General features: G+C 51.1%; 2 protein-coding genes across 5 annotated transcripts in view; both read right to left on the reverse strand.

Annotated features, from left to right (window-relative positions):
* The window catches only part of PAX3 (paired box 3), a 74772-nt gene extending 65876 nt beyond the window's left edge, over positions 1-8896 (reverse strand). Inside the window, exons 1-4 of one of the 4 annotated variants that reach the window (XM_048314974.1) lie at positions 8626-8896; positions 7506-7741; positions 6026-6152; positions 5220-5354 (exon numbers count right to left, since the gene is read on the reverse strand). In XM_048314974.1, the coding sequence (XP_048170931.1) occupies positions 5220-5354; positions 6026-6152; positions 7506-7741; positions 8626-8710 (583 nt within the window). In that variant the 5' untranslated portion in view covers positions 8711-8896. Of the gene's footprint in view, positions 1-5219; positions 5355-6025; positions 6156-7505; positions 7742-8625 lie in introns of all 4 variants that reach the window. The other 3 variants (XM_048314973.1, XM_048314972.1, XM_048314971.1) reach the window with 3 other exon arrangements.
* An 11024-nt stretch (positions 8897-19920) lies between these two features.
* LOC125330902 (serine/arginine repetitive matrix protein 1) lies at positions 19921-27373 on the reverse strand. The gene is made up of 2 exons (XM_048314653.1): positions 27329-27373; positions 19921-24589 (listed from the first exon to the last, which is right to left on the reverse strand). Exons 1-2 carry the CDS (start codon positions 27371-27373, stop codon positions 23213-23215), a joined length of 1422 nt encoding a protein of 473 aa, XP_048170610.1. The 3' UTR covers positions 19921-23212.
* Between the last annotated feature and the right edge of the window lie 538 nt (positions 27374-27911).

Raw genomic sequence — 27911 nt, forward strand, 5'->3', positions numbered from 1 at the left:
AGCCATTAATAAAATCATGATTTCAAGCAAAGGATATGATGTATATATGTATTACTTCAGAGAGTTGCTGCTAGATTAACACCCTTTCTTCCCACAGCTGGAAATATTACTGGTGCTTTTGTCAGACGATTAGCCTGCAGTTAGTGTGACAATCAGAATTCTCCTCAAAATCCCCCACTTCAAGACATGAGGGCAGAACCCTGGCAGCTCTGGAAGAGCAAACTCCACTTTGAAGTCACCCTAAACTCAAACGTTTAGCACCTTTTTAAAAATGCTCAGCATGCTGGGCCATCACACTCTCACTTGATGGTGAGATCATTATTCATTACTCAGGTCATCAGTTATTATTATTATTAGCTCAGAACAATGATATGGTAGCAGAAGCCTGGCCCAGAGCCCCACAGTGATTATGGGTGAGGCAGAAGAAACAAAGCTGTGCTGGGTTTGCGTGGGATCACCTGCACAAATTTGCACTTGTGCAACACCTGGCTTTTCTACCCGGGCCTGGGCTCCCACTACTAAGATATGAGGAAAGAGAAGGGGAAAAAGACAGAAAATATAGTTGGCACTATCTGCCTTGAGCCAAATTCTGGACTCACTAGGGAGTTTTGCTTAATTAAGCACTATTTTCTTGTCAGCTCTGAGAGCCTCAGAAATTACACTGTTCAAGTGACATGAGATGATTTCTTAGACCTGCTAGTGACCAAATTATATAGAGAGATTTCAGGCTCAAGAAGATAATTGCCTGCAGCCACAGCCATCACATTTCATTCAATAAGTGAATCTTTACCATGAACATTGAGCAGGGGAACAAACTGTGCTTCTCGGCCCACAACAGCATTTCACACAGCACGTAAGTCCTCCTATCACTGCGCCCTGGGACAGGACACTGGAGCAAAACCAGGACAACCCCTGCAACCAAAATCTAACTCAGCATCTGCTTCATCCCATGCTCCAGCCACTAACCCAACAGTCTACGGTGTAGAAATGAATGACTCAAACTGATATCTGGTGCCTCCATGTTAATCTTCTCCCTTAATAAAATGTCTTTATTAGTTTAGCAATCTAAAAATAACTGGCTGCATGATACTGACCAACCCTTATCAAAACATCTGCCAGCCCATCTAGCTGAAGCTACCCTTTAGATCATGTGCCACAACTTCAAAGCCTCGTGCATCAAGTCAGTAATTGTAACATTGCATCTAAATATTTAAGCTAGGGGCTGGTAGTCGCGTGTCCCATTTACAGTCAGCATCTGTCCTCTAATTCCATTACAGTACAAAGCAAAAATGTTTCCCAAAACTCACAAACAGGAAAAGCATCACACAGCTAGAGAGGCAGTAGCAGCTTGAACTTTTGAGCTGCTGAGCAGGGCTTTTGTGCTAAGGTCCTTTTTTTTTCCTATCCCTTCAAACTCCCCACATACACACACTAAAATAGGGGTGGTGCCGAAATTGTATTAATGTGAGCCTCAGGCACACAGAAAAAAAGAAAAGAGGAAGGGGAGGGAAGGGGGGGGAAGGGTTTGGTCCAAGATGAAAGTAAGAAGAAAATAAAGGAGGCAATTTAGTCTGCTGTAGCCTGAATTGCTCTCAGTACAGCCAAGGGTAGAGGCTTGGGATGAGTAGGGCCCTTTTTGGACGGGTGCACATGACTGGGGGAGGATCCGCCAGGACAGGGCCCGGGGGCCAATTCCGCTAGCTGGGAACAGAGGCCCCCTTTGAGGCCGAGTGGGGGGGGGTCCCGGCCCCGGCCCCTGCCCCAGCCCGCTCGCAGCGGGCCCGAGGACCAGCTCTGCATCACTGCAGTGCTGAAAGCCACTGGTTCCTGCCAGAAAACAACAACTATTTTATGAAGGGGGGAGCTATCAGATTAGTCAGCAAACCATGCCGCACATAACTCCCACCAAAGGTACAAGCAACTCCCTCTTCTGTAGTGGTTATGCTAAAAATAAGCCCTGATGTGCCACATAAAGGCACAAAACTTTCTCATATTCTTTATTTATGGTTTGTGCCTTTAAGAAAAGATTATCACACATGCAGAAATACAGATATGCTATTATAGAGCTATCAGCCTCCTGATACACACTCTTACAATCAAGATTTCTTTAAATATATACCCCGAATCAGGGTTGAGGGTGACACCAGCAGAAACACTGAAATACAGCATGTACAGAGTTGCACATGCGTTATCTGTAAACAGTGTGAGAATCACATGTAAGTATCCAAGAAGAGAGGCTGAAACAGAATCACACCCAGCATACAAAAGTTTACCTACGCGTATATATGTGGCCGGAGAAATCCCAATGATACACTATCACACATTTTTTAAAAACGTCATGTTTCCATTCTCTCAAATTCCACTCTGCTGTAAATACTCCCTGAATCTTGAATTAGCTACCATTAAAATGACAACCGTTCTCCTTATCTTTGGAAAAAATGGCACTCCTTGAGCCACCCAAAGGCCCAGGCGAGGAGGGGATTTCAGGCAGCACCAGCAAATGTCCAGCACTAATGTGTGCTCCTGAGCAGAAGAGCCATACTTTGCTTCATGATCAGCCTTGGGAGTCACTTTCTGACCGATCCCGTAATCTTCCCTGGCACCCATGCTCTGGGGCACCTCAGGCCCCCAAGGGCAGAGCTACAAAAGGCTTCCCTCTGTAACATGGAGCACTCAGCATTGAGCTACCGCCTGAGGGTTTTGCTGTGCAGCACACAGATACCCTTTGGACATTCCGCAAGCATCCCGGGTGTCGGAAAGGGCATCTGAGATGTGCTGTCAGCAGGCACCCTCTGCCACACCAGGCCTCATAGCCAAGCTGGTGGGTGCTGGCAAATATGATCCTGCAGCATCAAAATCCTTCGGAGCTCTGCCAGTTATTTCAGTAAGAGAGCAGGATGATTTTTATAGATGGAGTGAAATCAAAGATCCTCAGCTGGCAAGGGGAGTTGAAGTAGAACTTTTTTTTGTTGGTCAGACACAAAGTAGTGGTGGGCTTCCTTTATGGTTATTTTTTTCTTGTAATGGTCTCAGTGCTGTGCGGTCCCTATAGTATCACACTCCATGCAGGGCATGAGTATGGCAACAAATGTTTTCTGGAGCAGCAGCACAGTCGCACTGCAGCATCCCAGCCACTCCAGTAATGAGATTAAGCAACAGCTTGCTAGTCAGGGAGGGGGAGCAGGCGTTGCTGTGGGGAAGAGCACACTCTCCTTCACACTGCCAATCCTTCCCAGCCACTGTCACAGAACAGATGGGATTACCAAAGCTGCCGTTACCACGGAACTGTCCGGTCACGTTCACGCAGCAAAAACCTGCATGCCCAGGGCAGGAGAGGGCTATACTACCCTATGTAATCAAGGGGAAAATTGCTACTGATTGAACTCAAAACAAACAAAATAAGACACATCCACAGAAAGTGAAGGAGAAGGTACATCAGGAGGTGGAATGCAGCCTCCTCATAGAACTCTGCTGGGAGGCACTAGTGAGCCCCTGTTGCAGCAAGGCACCACTGGCCCCAGCAGTTTTCCTGCAAGAGTTTTGGGGCTCCCCTGGGCTGCTGGGAGGCAGCCACGCACCCAGACACTGACTCATGATAAATCAGGAGCCCCACTTTAAAGGGCAGACAGTCAAAGAACAGGAAGACTGTTTCAAAGTGAAACAGAAGGATGGGTTATATTGATAACAATATTTTTTCTCTTGCTGTCTCTATTAACTGCTCTTTGTTCCATAAAGCAGTGATATTATCAAGGCTTACTATCTTCTGTTTCTAATCTCTGTTGAGAAATTCAAGAAGGCAGTAAAGCTAGATATTTAACAACTAGGGCACTGAATTTAGCTATTTTTGAGCTTGGTGTACATCCCTCTTGGAAAAATCCTCTGTTGAGGGAGATGCTGGAGTAAACTCTGGACTGATCATATGCGGGCAACTACATCAGGCAATCAAACTGTTCCTTCTGGCCTTAAAATCTCTAATTTTGTTAGCATCTTCTGCATGTTTGTATTATACACATCTTTGCAAACACAGACACGTAGAAGATGAGACTTCCCTGAAAGTTTTAATAACAGTTGAAAACTAAGTTTTAGGAGGGTTTAGGGGTTTGTTCCAACAAAACAAGGACATATTGTACTGTCAAAGAATGGATTTCAGTTGTCCTTGAACGACACTGGCATCCCTTGATGCCTAGAAATGCTATAAATATTTTCTCTCTAAAAACAGCTATTTTTTTTTCCACGATGGAGAGTCCATAAAACTGCATGGAGCATCAGCTATTAGGGGCTCATTGAATAATTCATCCCTCATTGCAAGCCCATAATGTCTTTTCTCAGCCTTTTGTGGGGCTGTTTTCTCTTCTTTTCTCCTTGAATTATAAAAAGGTTGCCTTCTTTTGTTCACATCAAGCTGCTGCTAGCTGAAGCTTTGTCTGTGCAAAGCCAAAGTGTGAGTTTCAATGGACTCCCCCCTCTTTGTTTTCCAAGTTCATCTCCAAGTGTAGATTGTGTATAGAAGGCCTTCTTTGTAAAAGCTGGAAAAGTTGTACAAATGTTTGACCAGCTCATTTGGTACTTTTGTCTCGCCTTCTCCAGTGCCTGTGCATGTGCTGGGCAGCAACTTCCACACAGTACTTCCAGGCATGGCTTCAGCGGGAGCAGCAGCTGTCCCCCCGCAGCAGCCCTTCACTCCGCCTTGTTCAGGTTGCAACCTCCTCGCAGTCCCTGGCCAAACACCAACACATGCTCTTCCCAGCAGTTTTAAGAGCAGAAAAAATAAAACATGTGGCTCCCTGCCCTGTTCAGACTGCAGAGACTCGGGGTTCCGCAGCTTTTTCCTACAACTGTCCCTTCTATGCAGCTGCAGCCTTTTGCTTGGCTTGGGAAAGGAGCCCCTGCATGGCTATGACGAGGGGCTCTGTGATCGCTCCAACCCTCCCTGCTCCCTGGTTATTGAAAGCCAAACTAGCAGTGACTCCCATCTTTGTTCCAACCTCTGTGCCATTCCTGCACACTGCAGGATCGTTCCGGTGGGGGAATGGGACACGATGGGATGTGGCAGCCAGGCTGTCAGGGCTCACTCCTTGCCCTACACCTCCCGCTGCGCTGGCCCTAGGACAACCTCTGGGAGAAGGGGAGTGATAGCCACCAGCAGCTGGGACTGGCACTGGCACTGGCACTGGCCCGTTGCAGGGCTCCACAGAGAGCAGGGGCAAACAGGACTTTACCTCTTTCGCTGAGGATGCCATCAATGCTGTGCTTGGCCTTCTTGTCGCCTTCCTCCACCTCCTTTCTTTCCAGCTCAGCCTCCTCTTCCTCACCTTTCCCAAACTTGCTCCGCAGGATGCGGCTGATGGAGCTCACTTCAGGGGGGAAGTGCAGAGCTGTGACCGCCTTGTCCCCAGCAGCTCCCCGCAGCTCTCGGGCCGACCCGGGGAGCTGAATCCCCCATCAGTGCCGCTGGCTCGTATCCCTCAGCCACTGCCAGTCAGGACTTAGGGAAGGCAACTACCCACTCCGGTCCCCGCCGGGGTTTCAGGGGGCACCGTCCTGCACCACGCTCCAGCGTGGGCACAGCGGCTCCCGAGAAACTTTCTTTTCCCCGAGCCCGCACAGTGGGTGATAAAAACCCGCAGACACCACACAAATACTGCTCCGGCTCCATGTGCCCCCCATCCCATCCCGCAAACAACCGGCAGGCACAGGGAGCTGCTCCCCATCTCCAGCTTCCCAGCTCCGTGTCTCCGGCAAGCCCCGAGCCCTCCTGCTGCAGCAGCCCGGAGGGGACAGCGGGGAAGCATCGGGAGGAGGAGGGGAGGGGGATGCAGTTGCAATTTAATTGAAAACACCCCGCCGAGCGCAGGAATCCTCCCGGGACGCGCCAGAGGCACCGCATGCTAACGCCGGCTGCTCTGTGGGCACCGGTCCGGCCCGGGGCTCCGATCCCGAGGGGACGGGGCTCACCCTGGTACCGCGCTACCCTCCCCAGGCCGCTCCCGACCCTCCGGGACCCTCTGAAACCCCCGCTCCGTACCTGACGGCACCGTGTTGCGATCACACACCCCGTCCTTCAGCAGCTTGTCCCGGATCTCCCAGCTGAACATGCCCGCGTTTTCCCGCTTGTATTCCTCGATTTTCTTCTCAACATCCGGCGTCGTCACCTGCTTCAGTAAAGACAAGGAGAGCGGGCACAGTCTGTAGGGCCAGAGCCCCAGGGTGGTCGGAGCCACCCGCGCCGTCGTCAGCGAGAGCCGACACTGGCCCCACTTAGAAACGCCGATATTAAACACCCGAATGCGGGCAGGGTGAAATAAGAGGGGACACAGAAGTTAATAACGGGCCCGCATAAGACGAACACCCTCTGTGTTAAACGAAGCGTCCCAGAAAATCCTGGGAGGCTACCGGGAAGGTGGGACAGAGCCCTCGGCAGGGAAAGCCCTGAATCAGGCAACACCGGCTGCCGTGCGGCCGAGAAAATCCCAAGTCGCGACCAGCGGAGGACTCCGGACAACGAAGCTCCAGGTCAGTAAAGTTTCGGCTGAACAAAGTTTGCAGCTCCGAACAAAAACCAGCGTAATAAAAACGCGGAAAGATTTGAGTACCGGTATTTTTCTTTGGTAGCCTCGTGATTTGAAAATAAAGCTAAAAAACAAACATAAAGAACGATCTCCCGGCTGACAATAACATTACGTTTGAGTAACATGCTTATAAAAAATTACCTCTACTCCTAACACCGAAAGGAAAAGTTCAGGCATCAGTTCACTACTTTGGAAGAATCGGGGGCTGGAGGGGGGGGAATCTAGCAACAACTTCCAATAAAAATTCAAGCCTTTACTTCGCTTTAGTGGGAAAGAAAAACTGGAGGAGGAGGAAGAGAAGCCTATTCTTGGGAAAAAATTTAGTCTCCATTATTGTTAGCGCAAACTTTTCGTTAGCGTAGCTATAAATACACGCAGCTCTAGAGCAGGGAGAAAAAGTAAACAGCAGGAGAAGTAAAGAGACAGACAGAAATACGGGTCGTTTTTTTGCGCTTTCAAAGAAACCGGGGAGGGCCCGATCCAGCCGCGCTGGGTCAGCTCCACCACCGGACCAGTCGCGTCCCGGTCCGTCCCGCAGCCCTGAGCCCGCCTGTGCTCCTGCGGGAATGAGCGTGGGGCACGCGGGGCTCTGGGAAGCCAAGCGCTAAAAAACCCACGCTTTTCGCCCTATTTTCGTTTGAGATTTTTTAAATAGCATTTCCTTAATTAAAAGTATATTATTGCCAAGAACTCAAACAATATTTTCTAAAGCCTCGGGAAGTTTGAGAGCAACAGGCGAGGACACAGCTAGGGTGCTGTGCCCCATGAGTGTCTGCGCCCACCCCCGGCCTCGCAAGTCCCCTTGGCCCTCCCGGCTGTCGCCGTCCCCACTGTAAACCCCGGTGCCGGCCAGCCCGGGCTATGTCCCGGTCGGACCTCTCTCCCCGCCACTGTGGCCGGGGTTTGCCCTGTTCCGGGCGGGCGGGAGGGGCTCACCTTGGGCTTGCTGCCGCCGATGGCCCCCGGCCGGATGGAGCCCGTCTCCTGGTACCTGCAGAGAATTTTGGAGACGCAGCCGTGGGACACTCGCAGCTGGCGGGAGATGACACAGGGCCTTATGCCATGGTGGGCCATCTCCACTATCTTGTGCCGGATATGGTTGGGTAAAGGCCTGCCATTGATAAACACTCCTCCGAGCTGATTGACTCTGCCCTGGCCTAGAGGGGTAGAGACTAGAAAAGGAGGGAAGGGAGGCAGGGGGGGGGTAAATGGAGTTAACGTCTCTTTCGGATCCTGCTGCATCTTTTTTGTTGTTGTTGTTTTTATTGGTTTTTTGTCGTTGGTTTTCTATGAGGCAACTCACCCCCGCCTGCCCCGCCACCCCTCAGTGCGCCCAGGGCCCGGAGCTCCCGTGGAGACCCCGCCGCCGGCCCGGCGGACAGGGGAGGGAGGAGGCCGTGGGCTTCACCTGTTGCACTCAGCCGGAGCCGGCTTTCAGAGCCCGCCCGACGCCGGCGGAGAAGGGGGAAGCGATGCGGGAAGGCCGCAGTGTCCCCGGCGGCGCGGGGGCCGGCTCCGGCTCGGCCGCCCGGGAGCGGCGGGGGGAGCCGCCGCAGCCGCCCGTCCTCCCTCGGGCAGGGGCCTGATAGTCCCCGGCACTGCAGGGCCCTCGCACCGCCGCTACCTTGGTTAAGGGCGGCCACTTGCAGTGGCCCGGTGCCACGGCTCTAAACTTCCTTTCGATTCGCATTGCCTCTATTTGAGTTTAATTTTTTTTTCCTAACTTTTACCCGAACTTTGAGCTCCCCAAACCACCACCCTCCACTCCACTAAGAGAGCCTGGGCCGGCTGCGCTGCCGACCTCCCGGTCGGTTCCTCCCGCTCCCGGGACGGGCCCCTCGCAGGGTACGAGGCCGGAGCTGCCGGCTGCGGTGGCCCGAGCTGTGTCCGTCCTGGGACAAATCCCTGCTCTGACAGCCCAGGCACGAGCCGGGCGGCTGTCCTGGAGTCCTCCGTGGGCCAGATCTGGCGGGCCGGGGGGGCCGCTTTGTTCCGGCGTCCCGGCATGGAGCGATTATCCCTTTCCCGACCGGGAGCAGCACAGGCGCGGCCTTACCTTCCAGCGGGAACCCGCTGCGGGGATAGTTCTGCCCGGCCCCGGGGCGCATCATCCTGGGGACAGCTCCGGCCAGAGTTGTCATCGCGGCGGCAGCGGCCAGCAGGGTTATATCCAGGTGAGGGCTGATCTAGGGGAGACCTGCGCTGTCAGCGGGCCCCGCCGAATCAGGAGCGGTCCCGGAGGGGGTGGGGGATGCCGCCGAGGGGCGGGGAGGAGGCAGCTCCGCCGCTACCCCTTTGTCAGTGACCCGCGCTGCCCCGCACCGGGAGGGCAGGGGCCGGGCGGGAGCCCCGCCGGGCGGCGCGGCTGGGCGCGGGGAGGGCTGGCGGGCGGCGGGGCGGGGGGCGGCGGCGGTGTCCCCGGTGCGGCGGGGAGCGGCGGCCGCGGGGCCGGGAGCATTTATCGGCTCCGTGCCCGGCGCGGCTCGGCGGCGGCGCCGCCGCGATTGGCCACCGCCGTCCGGCCCGGCCGCGCCGCCCCCGCTGATTGGGCGAGCGGCGGCTCTCGGGCATCGCCCCGGCCGGCGCGACGGCGGCGCGACCGGACCGGCACCGCGCGGCTCGGCTCGGCTCGGCTCGGCTTGGCACCGCACCGCACTGCAGGACACGGCACGGCCCCGCGCTGACCCCGCGGGCAGAGCCGTGCTGGGCCCTTTCGCCGCAAGCAGAGGGCGGCGGGCCATGGGGATCTACCCGATGCCCCGACGGCCGCCCCAGCCCCGGGAGACAAGCACCAGCCGGGGAGGCCTGGACATCGCATCGCTCAGGATCCCGTGTCACTGCGGGACTCCGCAGGACAGCCCCCGTCTGGCTGCCATGAAGCGTTTTTTCTCCTGGCTCTGGTCCCCGAGAACCAACGGAGGGGTGGGGGGAACAACCTTTTTCATTTTAAGGAAAAATGCTTCTTCCTTTATTCTTTCCTTTTACTTATTTACTTTGAAATCGAAAGTACTACCGAAAACTCTCTCCGTCCAGAAGAAATATCTCTGGAGCAAATGGTGCTTACGGTTTTGAAAGCAAGAGCTGCCAGTGAGATCTCCGTGGGGATGTCTGCCTTTAAAAACCGGTGGGACAAGGGTGTCGCTGCGTTTCATGCGTGTGCGTGAGCGTTTATATGTGAGTGTGTATGGGTGCGAGACGGTGCGTGTTAAAGCCTTACTAACAAGCGTTTGTTCCCAGGAATTTATTGTAGTATTCAAACTAAACTGCTGGAAAAATAAAAGAGGTAAAGTCTGCCTCGGAGCTGGAGTGCCCACAGCAGGATATGACGCCAGGAGTGTTGTAAAGACTGTCTGTCCTTAGAGAAGGTACCATTGTGCACGGCCTTTTATTTATAACTTGGTAAGTGCCAGCAAACTCGCCTCCTTTACACTCCGAAGTGCCAGCCCGGCTTTCCACAGGGCTCTTTATTTGCAATCGTCTATTCAGGAACTGTCACTCCCGAGCTTCAAGTTATTCAAGACCTTAATCAATCAAAAGGATGAGAATCGCTCAGGTTTCTTCCTTTGAAATGGGGGGGAAAGTGTTTTCTGGATTCCCAGTCCGCGTCCCCTTTACGAGGCGGACGATCGTTGCGGGGCCGGCCCCAGGGAGGGCGGGGGTTCGTGTTATTTAGGCAGAACTCCGGAGCCTCAATTATAAGCGAACCGGCCGCCGAGGGACCGGCAGTAGCACGGCGCGGCCCCCGGGGAAACTCGGAGTTTGCGTCGGGCCCCGCTCCGCAATGGGGGGCGAGGGGTCCGCAGCAGAACCGGCACCCGCTGCACGCCGGGGAGGCTCTAGCCCGTGGTCCCTCTCTCTCTCCAGCCCCGCGCGCCGGCCACCAAACCGAGCGGTTTCCCTCTCTTTCAAATGCACACAAACAGATCCAAATACCGGGTGCTGCCCGGGAACGCTCCCGCAGCCCAAGGAAAAGGCTGGCAGGACAAATTCGCATGCTGTGAAAGTCAGCGTGTATTTCACAAAACGTTTGTGTTCTGCAAACACGCCGGTGGCCGGAGCTCTGGGAAACCCGTTAGCGAGCCCTATGGAAACGCAGCCCCGTGAGAGACGGGCCGAGCCGGGCGGTAGAGCGCCTGCGGCAGCGCGGGAGTGCCCGGGCCGGCGGCCCCGCCGAGCCGGGGTGGCAGAAGCCGTGCGGCCCTAGCCGTCGCTCCACAAACGACGCCACGCCACTCGCCACTCGCTTTTACTGGAGGAAGAAAGTCGGTAGAAATGTTATTGGAAAAAAGGGACGAAACTCCTTAGGGTTTAATTCGCGGCGGGGAGCAGGGCCGCACGAAGTGCACCCGGCGCTAACAGCATCCCCGTGGCCACCTCGCTCCCCACCGGTACCACTGCGGCTCCGAGCATGGGAGCAGAAACCCTTCCTACCCATCGCGATGGGTGCCGTTGTGATGCTCGAGCCGTAATCCTCGTCCACGCAAGGAGAGGCACGAATGCGGACTGCCTCGACCCCTCATCCGCCGAGAAGGAGGAGCGGAGCCCCTCATCCCGGCAGGAGAGCCAGCCTGGGCAGTGGTTTTGAGCTGCTTCCCCCATCCCCCCCACCCCCCCACCCCCCCCCCCCACTTTAACGACGCGCCTTCGTGTGCGTGCCGCGTGTTTTTGCGTGGAGCCAGTGTCGCTCCCGGGGCAGCCCCGGCAGGCCCATCCCGTGCCGGCCCTGCCAGAAACCGTCTCGGGAGCTCCGGAGCCGCCGCTGCTCCCGGCCATCGTTGCCGGCCAGGGGTCGGGGCCGGGGCAGGGGCGGCCTGGACGCCTCCCCCGACAGGGCTGGTGGCTCCCGCAGCAGCTCCAGTTCCCCACTCCACGCCCGGCCCCGTGGGGCTGCCGTGGCCCTTGCCACCCCAGCGCGTCCCCATAGCCCCAAAACCGAGCCCCGCTTCCCCAGGACTGGCTCCCGGGCCGGGCTTGAGTGGACGGCAGGGGAAAGCGGTGTTAAACCCACCTAGTCTCGCCCTCGCGGTCCTGCGCTACCAGACACCGAGTGCCCCGCGATGGAACAGCCTCATCTTCCCGCACGGGAACTGTGAAAAATTCAAGGCAAAAAGATTAGGCACGAATGCCTGTCCCCGCTCCTCCCTCCCCTCCTCTCCCCCACCCCCATATTACAGTCCTTTAGGCCAGCAGAGATGATTTCACGGTTTTCCAGTGGAAATAGCTAAAAACGCTCCTGCTAATTACAGAGCTCTTCCAGGCCAGGTGCACTTTTAATTGGATTAGTAAGTGCTCTATATTAAACCTGCAGCACATCAAATGGGCAGTGAAAATTAGAGCTATTAAGAATACAGGCAATCATTTCTGAACGATAAACAGTGTTGGTCTCCCCTCTATTAGAAATAAATCAATTACACTCTTTCCGGCTTTGCGTGCACAAATTCATTTCTCATACGGGTTTTGAAGCGAATTCCCCGGCTCTTTCCAAGGGAGGTGGAGAGGAGACTACAGTTTCGTATATAAAAACGTGTGCTTGGAGGAAAACGGAAAGGAAAGGAAAGGAAAGGAAAGGAAAGGAAAGGAAAGGAAAGGAAAGGAAAGGAAAGGAAAGGAAAGGAAAGGAAAGGAAAGGAAAGGAAAGGAAAGGAAAGGAAAGGAAAGGAAAGGAAAGGAAAGGAAAGGAAAGGAAAGGAAAGGAAAGGAAAGGAAAGGAAAGGAAAGGAAAGGAAAGGAAAGGCAGAGGGTAGACATGGAGAGAAAGAGAGAAAAAGAGAGAGAGAAGGAGAGAAAGAAAATCGAAAAATACCAACACTAACAACTCTAAGAACGAACGAAGAAAGTCAAGACTGGCGCAACTATTGAGTATGGCCGCCCGTAACAGCTGTTTCCTACTCCATCCTGCCCTCACCATAAACACCTCAAAAAGCAACCTCTCGGGGCTGCCCGGTTCGGCTTTACCCGCTGCCGAACTGTTTTCCATTCACACAGGTTTCCCTCTTCCTTCCCCTCCCGTAGAGCGAGCGGCTTTGTCTGTTTGGGGGACTCTCTACCAGCCGATCACGGCCTCCCGGACAGGGCAGAGGAGCGTGTGCCCGGCGGGATGCGGAGCTGGGCTTGCGGAGCCCAGTGACCGCTGTTCCACCCCGAGCGTCTGCTCCGCGTTAGGAGGGTCCTTCCCAACCGCAAGCCAGGCGTGGGGGCATGCGAGCGCTGCCACGGACCAGAGGCGCGTTAAGCCAAACCGGTGTCGACGCGTTCGGACGAGAGTGACCCGCGTAGGACGGCGAGTTGTAAAATGCCATAGAAGAGAAACTTCAGTACTGTTCAAGTAATTTGGGGTCCGTGTAATATGAACGGTTATCGAATCCCCTGCTTCGGGACGGGAAGCGCTGGGGAGTGTCGGGGGATGGTGGGACGGAGAAGCGGGGCAGGTAGGCAGGCGGCAGGTGGTGGCATCCCGCGACACCCCGGCGGCGGCCACACTGGAGAACTGACCCCTCACACGGACAGGCAGCCCCGTACAGCCCAGTCTCACTCTCAGAAACAAGCTCCGCCGTAGAGCCCTCCCAGGAAAGCCGCTCCGCACCCTATTTTCGTACATCACCCCCTCCCCGTTGACGGTCCCAGAGGTGTCCGGGGACATTACTCTTCCAGCCAGAGGCTGTGAGGGAGCCCCGGGGCAGCCATCCGGGAAGGGCAGCGGGACGCGGCGGTGGGATCAGCAGGACGCGGTGGCGGGATCAGCGGGACGCTTTCCCGGTCGCCGGGCTGTAAGGCTGGGAGGGAAGCAGACCCCACCGCCGGGTTTAGAAGGGAAAAGTACCCTCTCGGACACCTCCCCCGGCCCACAGAGCACCGCGCTGCGGGGGCAGCGGGCCACCCGAGCCCGCAGACTCCTCCGCCCCGGAGGAGCCCGGACCGGGAGCCGGTGCCCTGGGGAGGCCCGAGCTGGCCGTGGAGCGGGCAGGAGGGGTTCGCTCCTGGGTTGGCACCTGGGCCCAAGCCTTAGCAATAATTCGAAACAAGTAACCTAAAGATTAATTATCCTTAGTAGGTTTTTTTTTGGTTTTGTTTTTGGTTTTTGTTTTTTTTTTTTTTTTGGTGGCAGAAACATAATACTATTTGGCAAAAAAAGAAATTACCAGCAAAGGGCCGGGGAGATTAACATTTGGAAACTTATGAAATGTAATCTGCATATCCAATTGATTCCCAGCATATCAGTTGAAAGGATAAAGATGCGTATCTCCATGATGGATATTGCATTAATAGGCACATAAATAAAGGTTGAAAAGTCATCACTGGAAGCTTTGAACCTTTTTCCATCTCTTTTATGTCCCATCCGCACGTTTCAGCACCATCTTTTTTTTCTTTGTTTTTTTCCTTTTTGAGTTGTTACATTCTCATTAATTTACAGCCGCAGTGAGCCTGGCAGTCGGAGAAGGGGCAGGTCAGTACGAGAAGAGGCTCTGTAGAAGGCCAGGAACAGGGGACAGAACACCCGAGATCCCCCGAGCCTAGTCCGAGACCACTTTCGAGCTCCGCTGACCGGGCCGAGGGGAAAGGAGGGCACTCTGCCTCTGCCACTCCTAAGGAAGAATTTCCTCCGAGGGTTTAATCCTCCGGGATCGCCTGTGCCAACACCACGGAGGGAAGAAGAATCTGGAGGGTAGCGGCAAAGCGCTTCCATGGCGGGAAGATCCGAAATAGAGCTCATCGCCGGGGCCCCGAAGGGAGCCGTGAGAGGGAGCAAACAAACACCCAGGGGGTGGGAGGTGGTCCCGGGAAGGGCCGAAATCCATCGCCCCGTAACCGGCGAGGCTGCCCATGGGCGAAGGCTGAAACACTTAACCCTACAATTGGCTCACTTTGCAGCACCGGCCGCCCTCTGTCTCCCTGTAAACTGGCAATAAATACAACATGTATTTCACTAACTCCTCACCTTTCTGATTACTACCAGATCCTGCAGTAAGTGATACTACAGCTGCCACTCCGCACTGACACGTGCCCACGGAGCCAGGACAGGGGTGCATATGCAGTCCTGGGGCTGGCAGCGGCTGCGGGCTACGGGCCCCGGACCGCAGAGCCTGCGGGCTCCTTCCAACGGGCCACGGCGGCTGGGAAGGGACGGTCCTTCCCTGCGAAGAGACGGGAGGAAAAGGCGGTGTTATTTATTTATGACTTTAAACATTACCATGGAGTTTCGGCTGCATGTCAGAGAGGGGCGGCAATGTCCCGCCGTGTCGCCGCCGGGAGGGCAGGGCCGGCTCCCCGCGCTCACCGGCGAGTCACCCACGGGAAACGCGCGCCTGCCTTCCCCACCTCCTCCGTAGTTGACGGCCCCATTTCAAAACGAAGCGTCTAATCCTCGTTAATTACTAGTAAAAACACCAGAGATTATTAATTGCAGCAGCGTCACAACAGATTTCCACCGGGAGTTTTACTGCAGCAGAGACCAGGAGGCTTTAGGAACCGGGGGCTCGGACCTCTAGACACATCTGCCTGCGGAACACGGCATTTGCACAGCGGCTGGGAGAAACTCGTGGCCCTGCGCGACCCACTCCGGGTCTGCCAATAGACAGGCACCGGCAGGCATCCAGCGCTCCATCCCAACGGTCCCAACTGTCTTCTGGGACATTCTTTCCTCCCTCCCTCCTTCCCTCCCTGCTTTTTCGCCCTCTATCCAATACGATGGAGCCAGGAATTAAAGGTATTAAGGGAGAAGCGTCCCTACTAGCACAGACATCGAATTCATGAATCGGTATTTCGCCCACAGCTATATGATTTCATCGCTTATTCTTATAAAGATGAACTGAAATAAAATTTGGGAAAGGATAAGCAGAAAGAGAGTGAAAAAGAAAGAAAATGAGAAGGGGCGAAACAAAGAAGGAAAGAAGGAAAGAAGGAAAGAAGGAAAGAAGGAGGAAGGAAAGAAAAAAAGAGAAAGAAAGCACGAAGGAGGAAAGGACCGGAGAGGGGTCCCGCCGGTGCCGGGGCTGCGACCGTGCCCTCCGCCGCCCGAGAGGGCGAATCTCGGACCCAGGGCAGCCTAGCAGGGCCGGCAGCGGGTGGGAGGCGGCCGGCTACATCCCCTGCCTCCATCCCCCGCTCCCCGCAGCGGGCACTGCCGGCTGATGCCGCTGTTCTGCCGTGTCCTTCCCCGCCACCCGTCCCGCTCTGGATATACAGGGATCCCGCTTCCCAGCTCCCGTCACTGCCGAGCGCTCACTTCCAACATCAGAGCATCACTGGGTTAAGCAAAACACAGCGGGGCAGACACAGCGCGAGATGTGGGGTTCGGGGCTCTCTCAGCACCGGCCCGCGGGCATCCTCGGGGGGGGCGGCTCCGCGGTCCGGGCCCCTCCGCTGTTCCCCCCAGCTCCCGGAAAGAGGGGAGAGCTAGTGCGCGGCCTCGGGCCGAAACTAAACAACTGCTCACAGAAAATAAAGAAGTTAGGGTGTTTGTTTGGGTTTTTTTTTCAGGAGCAACAGATCCAATTAATATCTGGGCTAATAGTATTAGTGATCATTACCAAAGTCTCCCCTCCCCTTCAGAAAGGAAACAGAAGGAACTTCCAGACAACTAGAATGTCACCTATTTTCCAGCCAGTGTTGACACTTATATAAGGCAGGGAGATCTAAGTTTATTCTCACATAGAAAGGTTTGCCACCAGACTAGAAGAAAGTGTATTTTCTGTTTTATGGTTTCATTTAATTTACTTTGGAGTTTTCAGTAGTTTCAGATTTTTTTTTTTTCACAGAGGAATACTTTCTTTCTCCTAATATTAACTGTCCAACTAACAAGTCCTGATTTTCCACATGGAAACCAAGCTTGCATTGTTGTTCATTATCACTTTTTCTAAGTCATAAAAAGTTTCATTCTTCCCATTTTAAAGGAAAGCAAATTTCGATCTTTATCTCAAGCATATTCCTCAAATTTCACTCACAAAAACACCCATCTAAACAAACAAACAAAACCTCAACCAAAACCGAAATGTTGTTGTTGCTATTTATTACTAATAAAAATATCACAAAATAATAACTAAAATGGATTTGTTAGATTTTGCTAAACGATTAAACAACTTAGAGGTAGGATGGGGAAACGTAGCTTACATCTAGATTTGTTATGAGCTGAAGTTTAAAATTTAGTTTTCCTGATGAATCAGGAGTAGGTTTGGGGGAGAAATAAAAATAAAAATAATAACAATTCAAGCTATTCCCCTCAAATTTCATAATCCAATGAGACTAATCAACCTCATGGTATTTGAGTATTGTAAAAATCTTCTCAAAGCAGCTGAAATATTTCTCAGCTGAAGCTATTTCTAAGAGATTACGATCACCTTGATGCCAAATCTCTCAATCTGCATGACATGTGAACAGCACGCCTGAGACAGCTCAGATACTGAACTGTGAAGCCGTTTTCAGACCCAGGTGTTTTCAGTAAGAGCAGATACAGGCAGAAGGCCAACACTGCTCCTTCCCTAAACACAAGCAAGAGTATTTTATGCTGCATTGATCAAAGATCGGCGTAGTTGAATGTGTCTAGTATGAACGTATGCCTCCCCCATGACACAAACCATATTTTGGTAATGCAGTTGTGGGATTTCTTCCAGCTATTTCCATTTCTACATGCACCTGGATAAAATGTGAAAGCAGGGTAAGTTGCAGGATTTTCTATCTTTAATAAAAGTGAGCCACCAAATTCAAATACCCTTCATAAACATTAGGAATCATTGTCATGAAAAACACATTGCTTCCTTGACCCGCTTGTAACATGAAGGGAACATTTGTGCTGCTTCTGTGAAGATCTTGCACCGATGGACAACTGACAGGGAGCTGCCTCTGATGTGGTTTAAATGAGAAAAGATGATTACAAGCAAATATAAATATTTATCTTTTTATATTTTTCTAATCTTTTTTCTTTATCTTTTCTCTTTTAGATTCCTTGGCAATATAACATGATAAAAAAATCAACTAACCTCCAGTCAGAAAAGCTTCTTCTCTAGACTAGTAGAACAGACAAGGACAGCTACAAAATATCAATAGCTACAAAACATCAATAACATAGGGGAAAGGGCCATTGAGCTCAGGAGGATTTAAGTGTACACAAGGAGCTCTGACAAAGTCAGACACTTAATTTCAATGAATTTTAGACTCTATATTTTGTGTCCATAAACATCTCTTGCACCATATTAATAACAATTGCACTGTTTATCCTTGAGCCAGCAGGTCAGAGATGGTTAAAAACCATTCCTCTGGACACATTCATGTTTAAATATTGGCTTCTCCAGCTGTTGTTAAAATTTTTGGTGATGCAGAGAACCAAAAACCTGTTATGGGAAAGAGATGGAACTGTAGCAGCCGTGAAAGCAAGGGTGCTTGCAGCACCTTCCTGAGGGATTCACAAAGGCCACTGCCCTAAGCAAAGCTGTTCAGCCCCAGATCTGAATACACATAGCACACCTACAGAGAAACTGCACTCCACACACACTTCAAATTCCCACTCAGTGGGGTTTTGTCTGTTTGCACAACCAGGACAGCCAGCTGGAAGAATTCTCCCACTCCAGTGAAATTGTTCAGCAAAGTAAGATCTAAACAGGGAATCCACATTAACCCTGTAACTACACCTGTACCTCTCAGCCTGTGGTGAGTGTGCAGAAACTCACTCTCCTATCATACATAAAAGGTATTTTATATGAAGCATTACACACAACGAGCCACCTTGGGATATAAGCCTTGAAAACAAACCTGATTCCCTGTGAACAACGATCTGAGCTACAAAGAGCATTAAGGTAAGAAGCAACAATATTTCCATTGCACTTGTCATTCACCATATTTTAAAAATATATTTTTACAGTGCAAGGAAAAAATAACAGAAATTTATTCTTCTCTATTCTTAGAAGTATAAATGCAGACAGAAACTCACTTTCCAGAGTAAGATAGTTTTGTGAGGTTCTCAGCCCACAGCACTACGATTAAGCCTGATTTTCAAAATGTACTTCCAAAACGCTGTCTCAAAACTAGAGACAAAACAGACAAAACTAGATGGGAGGCAAACTACCAGTCACTTCAGGAAATACAGATCGTTGCTCTAACTGGAGGGATGTACAACCCAGTACCCACTGCTGTTAGCTACCTGTTTATTATTTGGCTTTGTGCTAAATTTCAAATTATCATAAACACATGAGTAACTGCTGTGTTGCTTTTTGCATGATAAAATAGAAAAGTCTATCCATATGAAGGCTTTTTAACCAACTAGATAATATTCCTTCCATTCATTTATGAAACAATTAAGTGTTTTTCTGTCAAACCTGCCTTTCCAAAGATGAATACCCACCGTTACATAAATGAACATTGTGTGAGTCTTTACTACTTGTGGGCTAGTGGTAAAAAAAAGGAATATTATTTCTTCTCTGCAACCACAGGATTTATTAGAGATGCTTCAAAGGAGAGAGCAGAAATAACTGTGTCACTGAAGGTACATGATAAACAGTAAAAACATAATTTAAAAAAAAAAATTAGTTCTTGAGCACAAGTTATACAGATGGGCAACATGAAAGAAGTTGTGGCAGTGATCACCCTAATGCATCCCCACACAGTGTCAATGGCAGAAGCTGCCCACAAATAGCACATATTGATCTTTCTCCTGCAGCTGCTGTTGGGTCCAGTAAGAACTGTCCTCCAGCAGCAGGTCCCAGGTGAGATGGAAAAGCCCAATTTGCAGTACATGACCACTCACTCAGGTTGTGCGTTGATTATCTGGGTTCTGCCCTCCGATCTGTTTTTCTTTCCTTCTCTTAGTCTAACATGACTGATATCTGGCAGCCTATTCCAAATCTTGAACTTCACATTTGATCTTCCCATTTGGAGTCCAGTATGCTCCAGTTAGGCAGAAGAACTGGGGATTATTGCTACAAAAATGTTGAGATCTTTAGGCACAACAGGAAACTACGGATCTTTCAGAGTTTACACAGACTGTGATCATGGAGAGGTCAAAAAATTTCTGAGAAAACTGCAGGCCTTTGTTTATTTTCTTGGTGTTTCCATTCCTTGTGCCCCAGACTGGGTAACACAGGAAAATATTGCACAGTAGAAAAAACAAATAGCAAAAAACTGAGCACAAGGGGAAAAAAACCCAGCCAGCCGCTTGTATTTCCTATTATTTCCCCCACAGTGTTGTGGATTACTCTGTCTTCCCTGCTTTCCCACAGAGTGCCCCAAAGAGACACTTCTTCTGCAAGATGTCTGGATTGTGATGCACACCCCTTCTGCTGCATATCTCTGTGTGTTATAAACAACCAGAACACACAAGTGTTGTGACTGAAATAGCTATAATGATAAAACACCACCAGCCACACAGATTTTATCTTTTTGTATTTTTACTTAACTTTTTTTTACTGAAACTTGAGCAAAGTTTGGCTTTAGACAGCAATCTGTACACTCAAAGGAACCCAAAATACAAATATAATACTGGGATTCTACAGAAGCCAGAGATGTATATAATGCATGATTTTTTCTGACTGGTACTGTGATGTGGATCCAGACTAACGTTCCTGAAACCAGTGGAGTTTCCCAAAATTTGTGCAAGCAGAGAAAAGAATTTGGCATAAGATCAGACTGTCCATTTTAATTTGGCTCTGATATATTTTCAAATATATGGGTAGGAACCTGATATGTAATATCATTTAATGTGAATAAGCCTGAAAATCCTGTTTAGGCCTGTGATCTTCAACTTTTTGTATTGTGCCAACCACTAAATGCTTTAAAGCTGACCCTCATGCAACAGATTTAAGCTTCTGATGATCGATTTGCTTTTCTTACTTACCTTTCGCAGCTCTTTTAGTAGTCCATGGATCCCAGCTGAAACCATTGGTTTAGTCAAAATGGCAAATACTGTTTACAGAGAAAAGGCAAGACTAAAACTATGATGTGGAAAGTAAAGAAAAGGATGGACTATACATTTCTTACTGTAATCAGTAATTCAGGGCACAGCTCCATAACAGATTCTGTGGGACAGCAGCTCCTGCACACAGTCCCACACAGGAGGGAGCTCACTGGTGTGCCCAGAGTGCTGGCAGCACCCCGGCACACCTGAGCAGCTCCCTGCAGCCAAAGCCTGCAGGACTAAGGCAAAGTAAAGAAAATAAATATGCAGGGAGCTCCAGTTGAGCTCCAAGAGCACTCAGAGCTACCTCTGGATGTCTACAAGACGGAGCTGGAGCAGCAACTGCTGGCTGGGCTCACCTGAACTGCAGCGTACTGGAGCTTACCTGGTTGAAAAGAAATGCAGATACACACACTGCATTTGCAGGAGAAGCACAAACAGGTAAATCATGTATTGGTGCATATGATGTACACATGTACATATTTTATATATTTATTTTTCTTAGAAAACATTGTTGCTGTTTATGTCCATTAATTTACATATATTTATTCCTACTACAGTATCATTTATAATAATACTTCCACTTCTATAGCACCTCCTCTTCAAGGATTTCCAATTGCTTAAAAACATCTAATAAATAAAGCCTCACATCTTGCCTGTGAGGTAGGTCAATGCTATTATCAAACTTTACAGATGCATTAACTGAAGAACAGAGAGGTTAAGGCCCAAATTTTCAAATATTTGTACCTGAAGTCAAGCACCTAAATTCTCATTTAGATGCTTAAATAAAAGTCTCGTGATTTTCTTTGGTGCAGAACATCTACAACTACTGCTGAAGTCAACAGGGGCTAACGGTCAGGCCTGATTTTAGGAGGCATAACCTTTTAGACAGCTAATGAGCAACTCCAAGTTGGAAAACACTGGTCTAAATACACAAATCTCGGTCAGAGCCACAGTTGATCCCAGTAATTTATCTCCTCAGGGCCTTTATATTGTGATATACAACTTTAAAAGGCTGGTGCGGATCTTTTTCAATAGACATAAGTGACACAAAAATTATCTACTGTTTCCACAAACTGCATCCATCATCAGAGTCTGTACAAACACTGGTTGGTTTGTGGGGTTTCTTGGGCATCAGGGGGTTATTTTTCACAGATTTGTGATAATCAAGACATTGCACAGCACACACCACTTGTGCAGTCATAAAACACATCACACATCTTCACCTGCTGTCTTTACATTTCTACAGAGTAAATTCCTTTGCACTTGTGATAAACAGAAGTGGTCAAGTAAAGGTCTATTAAGAGGATACTTGTCAGAATATCATGCAGACAGCTTGCAAAATACACATACTAAAAGATCACTTTTAAAATTCTTGAATTGTTAAGCATGAAAATAATTACCTCATTCCATTACAGTACTGTGTAGAAACACGGAATAAGCAGCATTATCTTATTCCCGATAGAATAGATTATAACAACTAATTAAGTTTAAAAAATTCAGGCACCAAATGAATTATCCTGCAACACAGAACAGTATCTATATAGAGTGCTCTCCTTAATATACTACAAAACCAGTTGTATGGCAATGTTTTTCCATTTTATATCATGAGCGTCTTGTCACATTTCAAAGACACCTTTGATGTTCCAACCTCACAGAACAAAACCATTTTCTACTGCCCGTTACAGAAACTCCCAACACAGAAGATAAACTTACCAAGAGGGAAAACCACTGTCTTACTACAGCTACCTCGACCGAATGTTCAATCACAAATTACACTACTGCATTCCACTTTTACAGTGATGCTGAAAGTCCATACTTTAATGTGGGCTCCTCTCACTGCATAAAAATTGAAATCAGTGGCCAGTGAAATATTAATCCCTACGACAAGAGTCTCTTAGCTCTATTTTAGAGCTCCATTAACTAAATAATCTCCCATAAACTGTTTTAAGTGTTCAGTGTAGTATTTCAGCCTCCCACATTAAATTAGAATTTCAAATAATTAAATAATACAGATTACTTTAAGCAACCATCAGAGGGCTCAACAGCCTTCTAATAAAATCATAATGAAACCATACTCAGTACACTGTAGGAAACTTTGGCTCAGTCTCTTTTAAGATAATACACTTCTGTTACAGCTTCTTCTATATGTTAACTTGTTAACTTCATAAAAGGGAAAACACAAAGCACATTTAACATCGTGTTCCTGTTCTGCTCCTAACCACAGTGAACCTCTCAAATTATCTTCCAGGTGGGGGCAACAGTAAGCCAGTTTTCTTTAATCGCAATTGTGTCCTTCTGCATCAGGAGCTCAGCACCTGGGATGCGCTCCCGCAGAGGCGGGGACCGCACACAACCCAAGCTCCAGCTCCCCAGGGAGGCCCTTCCAGCCATCTCTGCTGGCAAGGCGCGCCCTACCCTCCCTCCTGAGCGGCCGGACCCTCCGTGATCTCTCGCCGGGTCACCCTGCAGCCCATTCCCACGGCCTCGGGCTGTGCCAGTGCCGCAGGGCCCACCGTGATATCGGGCCGGGCGTGGGGCCGGTGGCCGTGACAGGGCTGGCACCTGTCACCCCGCCCCGCCCGTGCGCTCTCCGCCGACGCCCACCCGCCCCGTGGCCGCTCGGGGCTCACCCCCCAGCCGGGGCTCCCGGAGCAGCGGCCGCGCCATCCCCGCACCGCCGGGCCCGGCCGCGCTCAGCCCGTCCCGCGCCGTCCGCCCCGCGCAGCCCGGCCCGGCCCGGCCCTGCTCCGCTCCGCCAGGACTACGTGTCGCTCCTGCGGGCGGCCCGGCCCCGCGCCGAGCCGTTGGCCGTGGCCCCGCCGGTCGCCGCCTCGGGCCGGTACTTGAGCCAGCAGATGAGCCATGTAACGACGACGGAGAAGAGGGCGAGGATGCTGGCAACCGATAGGCAGATGGGCCCCACCGGCGACGGTGATGCCGCGGCGCCGGGCGCGGCGTCCCCGCCGTACTGGTTGACGAAGATGAGGCCGGTGAAGAGCAGCACCACCATGGAGAGGAAGGAGACGACGACGCACACGCAGCCGGCGCTCAGCGCCGCCCGCTTGCAGCTCTGGCAGCTCTCGTAGCCGCCGCCCGAGGAGCGCGGCCCGGCGGGGGCGGGGGGCGGCGGGGCGAGGGCGGCCGCCGCCTCCCGGGCGCGGGGCGGGCGGCGCGGCGGCAGCGGCGGCAGGCGGTCCTGCGGCACCGGATCGCGGGCCCGCAGCTGCGGCGGGCAGGCGGCGGCCAGCTTGGTGTTGACCGGGAGGCCGTGGACGCGGTGGTCGGGCAGCGCCGTGCGGTGGCGGCAGAGCGGGCAGGCCAGGGAGCCGGCGGGCGAGCGCCCCGGGCCCGGCTCGGTGCCGGCGGCGGGGAGATGCTGCGCGGCGCGCAGGTGCAGCTGGCTCAGGCACTCCTGGCAGAAGGTGTGCAGGCACTCAAGCAGCTTGGGCGCCCGCCGCTCCAGGTCGAAGTAGTTGTAGCAGATCTTGCACTCGTAGTCCTCCGAGCTGGGGGCGGCGGCCGCCGCCGGCGCCGCCACCGCCGCCTCATCCTCCCGCCGCCCGCCCTGCCCTACGCCGCCCGTCTGCGCCGGCTCGGCCATAACATCTCGCCGGAGGGGGACGTAGAGCCTCGGAAAGGCGGGGAGTGCCGGGCCGCCCCGCGCCTGGTAGGCGGGCGGGGAGCCGGGGCAGCCGCGACCCCGCCGCCTCCTGGCCGCGCCCGCGGGCTGCGGCGCGGCCCGGCGGGGAGGGCGGGGGATGGAGGGAGGGCCGCGGCCGCCTGCCTGCGCCGCCCGCCGCGCTGGCGGCTGCCGGGGGCTGCTGGCGGCTGCCGCGGGCGGGGGGCGGGATCGGCACCGCCCGCCCCCGGGAGCGGCCGTCCGTGTGCGGCGGCGGCTGCGGGGCCTCTCTCCTGCCCGCCTGGCGTGCGGTGCGGAGCGGCGGGGCTCGGCACGGCACGGCCCTCCGGGGAGCCGTGCGGCGCGGGGCCGCTGCCGCCGGGATGCTGGTTCCCAGTGCCTCGCTGCTGGCTCGCCGGCGGGAGCCGCCCCCGCAGCACGGCCCGGCGGGGCTCGGTGCTCTCCCGCACTCCCTCCGCCCTTCAGCGCTGCGGGTAACACGCCTGGCTGCCGGGCAGCCTTTTAATCCCGGAGTGAGTTTTTGTAAAGCGTTCTGTTGATTTTAACAGTTAACGAGGATTCCCCGTTGTCATTAAGCTTTGGGACCAGCAGTTTCAATGACATGACACTCGTTAGGCGCGAACATGGCAGATGAAGGGTTAATATGGGAAGGCAGGGCGACATCTCTTTCATACACCGCAGCTCACAGGCTAACTGATACTTTACTGCTTTTCGGAAAGAACATTTTGTGCACTGTGATTCTCTTTCATTATGCACACTGAAAAATAAAAGTTATTTTATTCCGGAAGCTGGAGGGGGAAGGAGATGCTGATGTTGTTATGTACATCCTAACATTGCTATACAATTGAGAGCTTTTGCCCAGTTTAATAAAAAACCATCCAAACAGTGAGATGTCCATAGTTGGTAATGTCATGTGTTAAACAACCTGATAGATTTCACTTCATCACTGTGGAACTCAGAGAACTCTCTGGAGAAACTTTTTTATCTTCAGGTGTAGCAGAGGCCGTAACAGTGATTATTTCTCTCTGTAGTTCTGAGGATAGCTCTAGGCAAATAAGACCCATGTTTCAGGTACACTGCATTGCCTTGCTGTCTTGCTAAAGCTGCATCTTGGGCATGTCAACTCTGGACTGAGAGCTGTGTCGTCTTGGATGCCTTCTCCTCTCCTCTCCTCTGCCATGTGACATGCTGGATCAGGCATGCTTCACAGCAAATGCTAAGGAAAGCCCTCTCCTTCTCAGTTCTTCTGTGCTAGGGCTTTGTTCTTGAGCTCTGAGCATTGTTGAAGAGCCAGATAAAGAGGGGAAACCATTGTTTGGAAAGACTGACTTGTTGGAAAGATGAAAAGCAGCGTATTTGTAAGCTGTGATGACAGATCTGATTGTCCTAGCAGAAGAGGGAACGTAACTTAGCTTAGCATAAACTGAAATAATGGGCTAAAGTCAAACAGAGAAAAGTAGGAATGTTCTCTGTACAGAGAGACATATTGTTTTTATAATGTATCCTCAGAGATAATTTAAAATCCTTTAAAAATCTTGATTATGTTTCTAAAAAAACTAAAGAAGGTGACTTTTGCTGTCACTGTCCATAGTGCCCAGCTACTTGGCCTGTGGAGTCAAAAATCATCCTTTTCAGAAAGCCCACACTGGTTTGCAATCTGAGGGCTAATCTGCCTGATGAATTTGGACTTCTCCATCTAACTCTGGTAGCTTCCATTTTTTAAATGAAAGCTCATTGAATCTACTCAAGCATTCTTATATTCTAAAACGTATGTTTCTGGTAGTTTGTCTATTTTGTTTTGGGTTTTTTTTTTTGGTTTGGTTTGATTTGGTTTGGGTTTTTTTGCTTGCTACTGTTTCCCAGTTAGCATCGTCTTCCTATTTACTTAGTTCACTGTTAAAAGATGTATGTCAGATTATCCCAGGCACTGCCCTTGATGCCTGAGATGGCCACCTAAAAACAGAGACTAGACAAGAATAAGGGAATAAAGGTAGGTCTTTATTTGAAGGACCTTCAAGATACACCCTGGGCAGTCAAAAGGCTGCACCCAAATGGACCCCAGGTCACGAGTTCTTCACACTTTTATAAGTTTGGTCCATTTGCATATCAGGATCAATTCTCCAATTACAACCCCAGTTAATGATGTAACTACCCCAAGTTTGCCCTCCTCTTCAGAGGCCTTCATTTACATATTTCAGAGCCTGGAACAATCTAGATGTCCTTGGAGAACAAACCTAGAGTGGCTTGTTATGTCTAACTAGCATGAGAGAACAGCAGCTAACATGCCACACAAAACTTCAGAGTTACACACTAGGCAGTACAGGATTTGAAAAATATAAAAGTTAAAACCTAAGGCATCACCCTTCCCTTTAATATTACTGCCGCTTTCATAACCCTACAATTTCCAATAATTTTCAAAACACGTGAAAGTCCTCAGATCCACACAAATATGAATTAATATTTCAAGTACATTTTTTTGAGGCACTGTATCAAATGTTTTAATAAGGTCCAGATACATCAGCTGCATTTCTGGTTCAAACTGCTTGGCCCCTGCCTTTTGTGTTCTGAGTTTTCTTATCTGATGTGTATCTGCCTTGAGGTCAGCTGAAACTCCATCTAATAAGTATATGAAAGTCAGCATTGGGAAAGCTTCCTGTAATTCTGGCATGAAAACTACACAGAATAGATGGGGAAGTTGAGCATAACTGAAAAAATAATCATTAAAAAAAGCTAAATGCAAGATCAGGATTAAATTTACTCTTTTCTTTGCTAAAACTAAGAATGAGAAAAACTGGTGAGTAGTCACAAAAACTTCCTTGTTCGCAATTACCCCTGTGAACACAATGCTGGATAACTCGGTCCCACACACTGTGCTGTGCAGTCCCTAGAGAACATTATTTAGCACAACATGTAAGGTGCATGGACCTCACTCCTGGTGAGATGCTGCTTTGTTCTGGAACAGTGCAACTCCACCTCTTTGTGTCTCTAGTGGCATTTGCAGGTTCTGTCCTTACCCTTCTGCCAGCACAGGAACTCCTGTGATGACATGGCCAGTCAGTTCTTGGAGACAATCCAGCTGAACACTTTTTACTTTTTGGATGAGTTTTTCTGCTGCAGCACCTCAGGGAAGCAGGTTGTTGAGGTCTGCAGCCAGTGCGAGGGAAAATGCCAGAGGCTGTGTGGTCAGGAGAGGAAATGAGGCTGGGACCACAGCGTGGTCAATTTACGTACATTTACCTTACTGTGGAACAAAGCCATTAATGATTTCAGCCCTTCTGTCATAGTCCAACATCCTGTCATATGTATATTACAACTGTGTCATGGGATGGTACAGTCCAGAGCCAGGCTTGAAACCCTGCTGTGACAAGCTGAAGGATAAGCTCTACTCCTGTATCCCCTGGCAGCCTTATCTATGCAGGATGGTGTCCCAGTGTAGCTCTCTGGGAGGCTGTGGGTTCACCAGGCAGGGGGTTTGTGCCACATCTGCTCCCTGTGACATGGTGCTGCCCTGGCTCCTCGGTCACTTGGGACAGGGAGGGTGCCTAGCCTGGAGTTAAAGGTGCCTTCTTACCTGGATCCTTCTGGTGATTGCGCCTGTGATTCTTCACAAGCAGAGGAACTGGACCATGACTACTGGAAAAGATCTCTATGATGAATTTAAAGGCTTCATAGGCTGGGATTGAAGAGATGAAATATTTCTTCAGATTTTTTTTGAAAAGTTACTTTATTTCTGGAGATACAGATGAATTCTCAATTTTAGTCACTTTAATGAGCATTTATTATTTGGATTGTCAACTGGTAGGGACTGTTCCTTAGTGGG

Source organism: Corvus hawaiiensis, chromosome 10 (genome assembly GCF_020740725.1).
Source record: "Corvus hawaiiensis isolate bCorHaw1 chromosome 10, bCorHaw1.pri.cur, whole genome shotgun sequence".
Classification (NCBI taxonomy): Eukaryota; Metazoa; Chordata; class Aves; order Passeriformes; family Corvidae; genus Corvus; species Corvus hawaiiensis.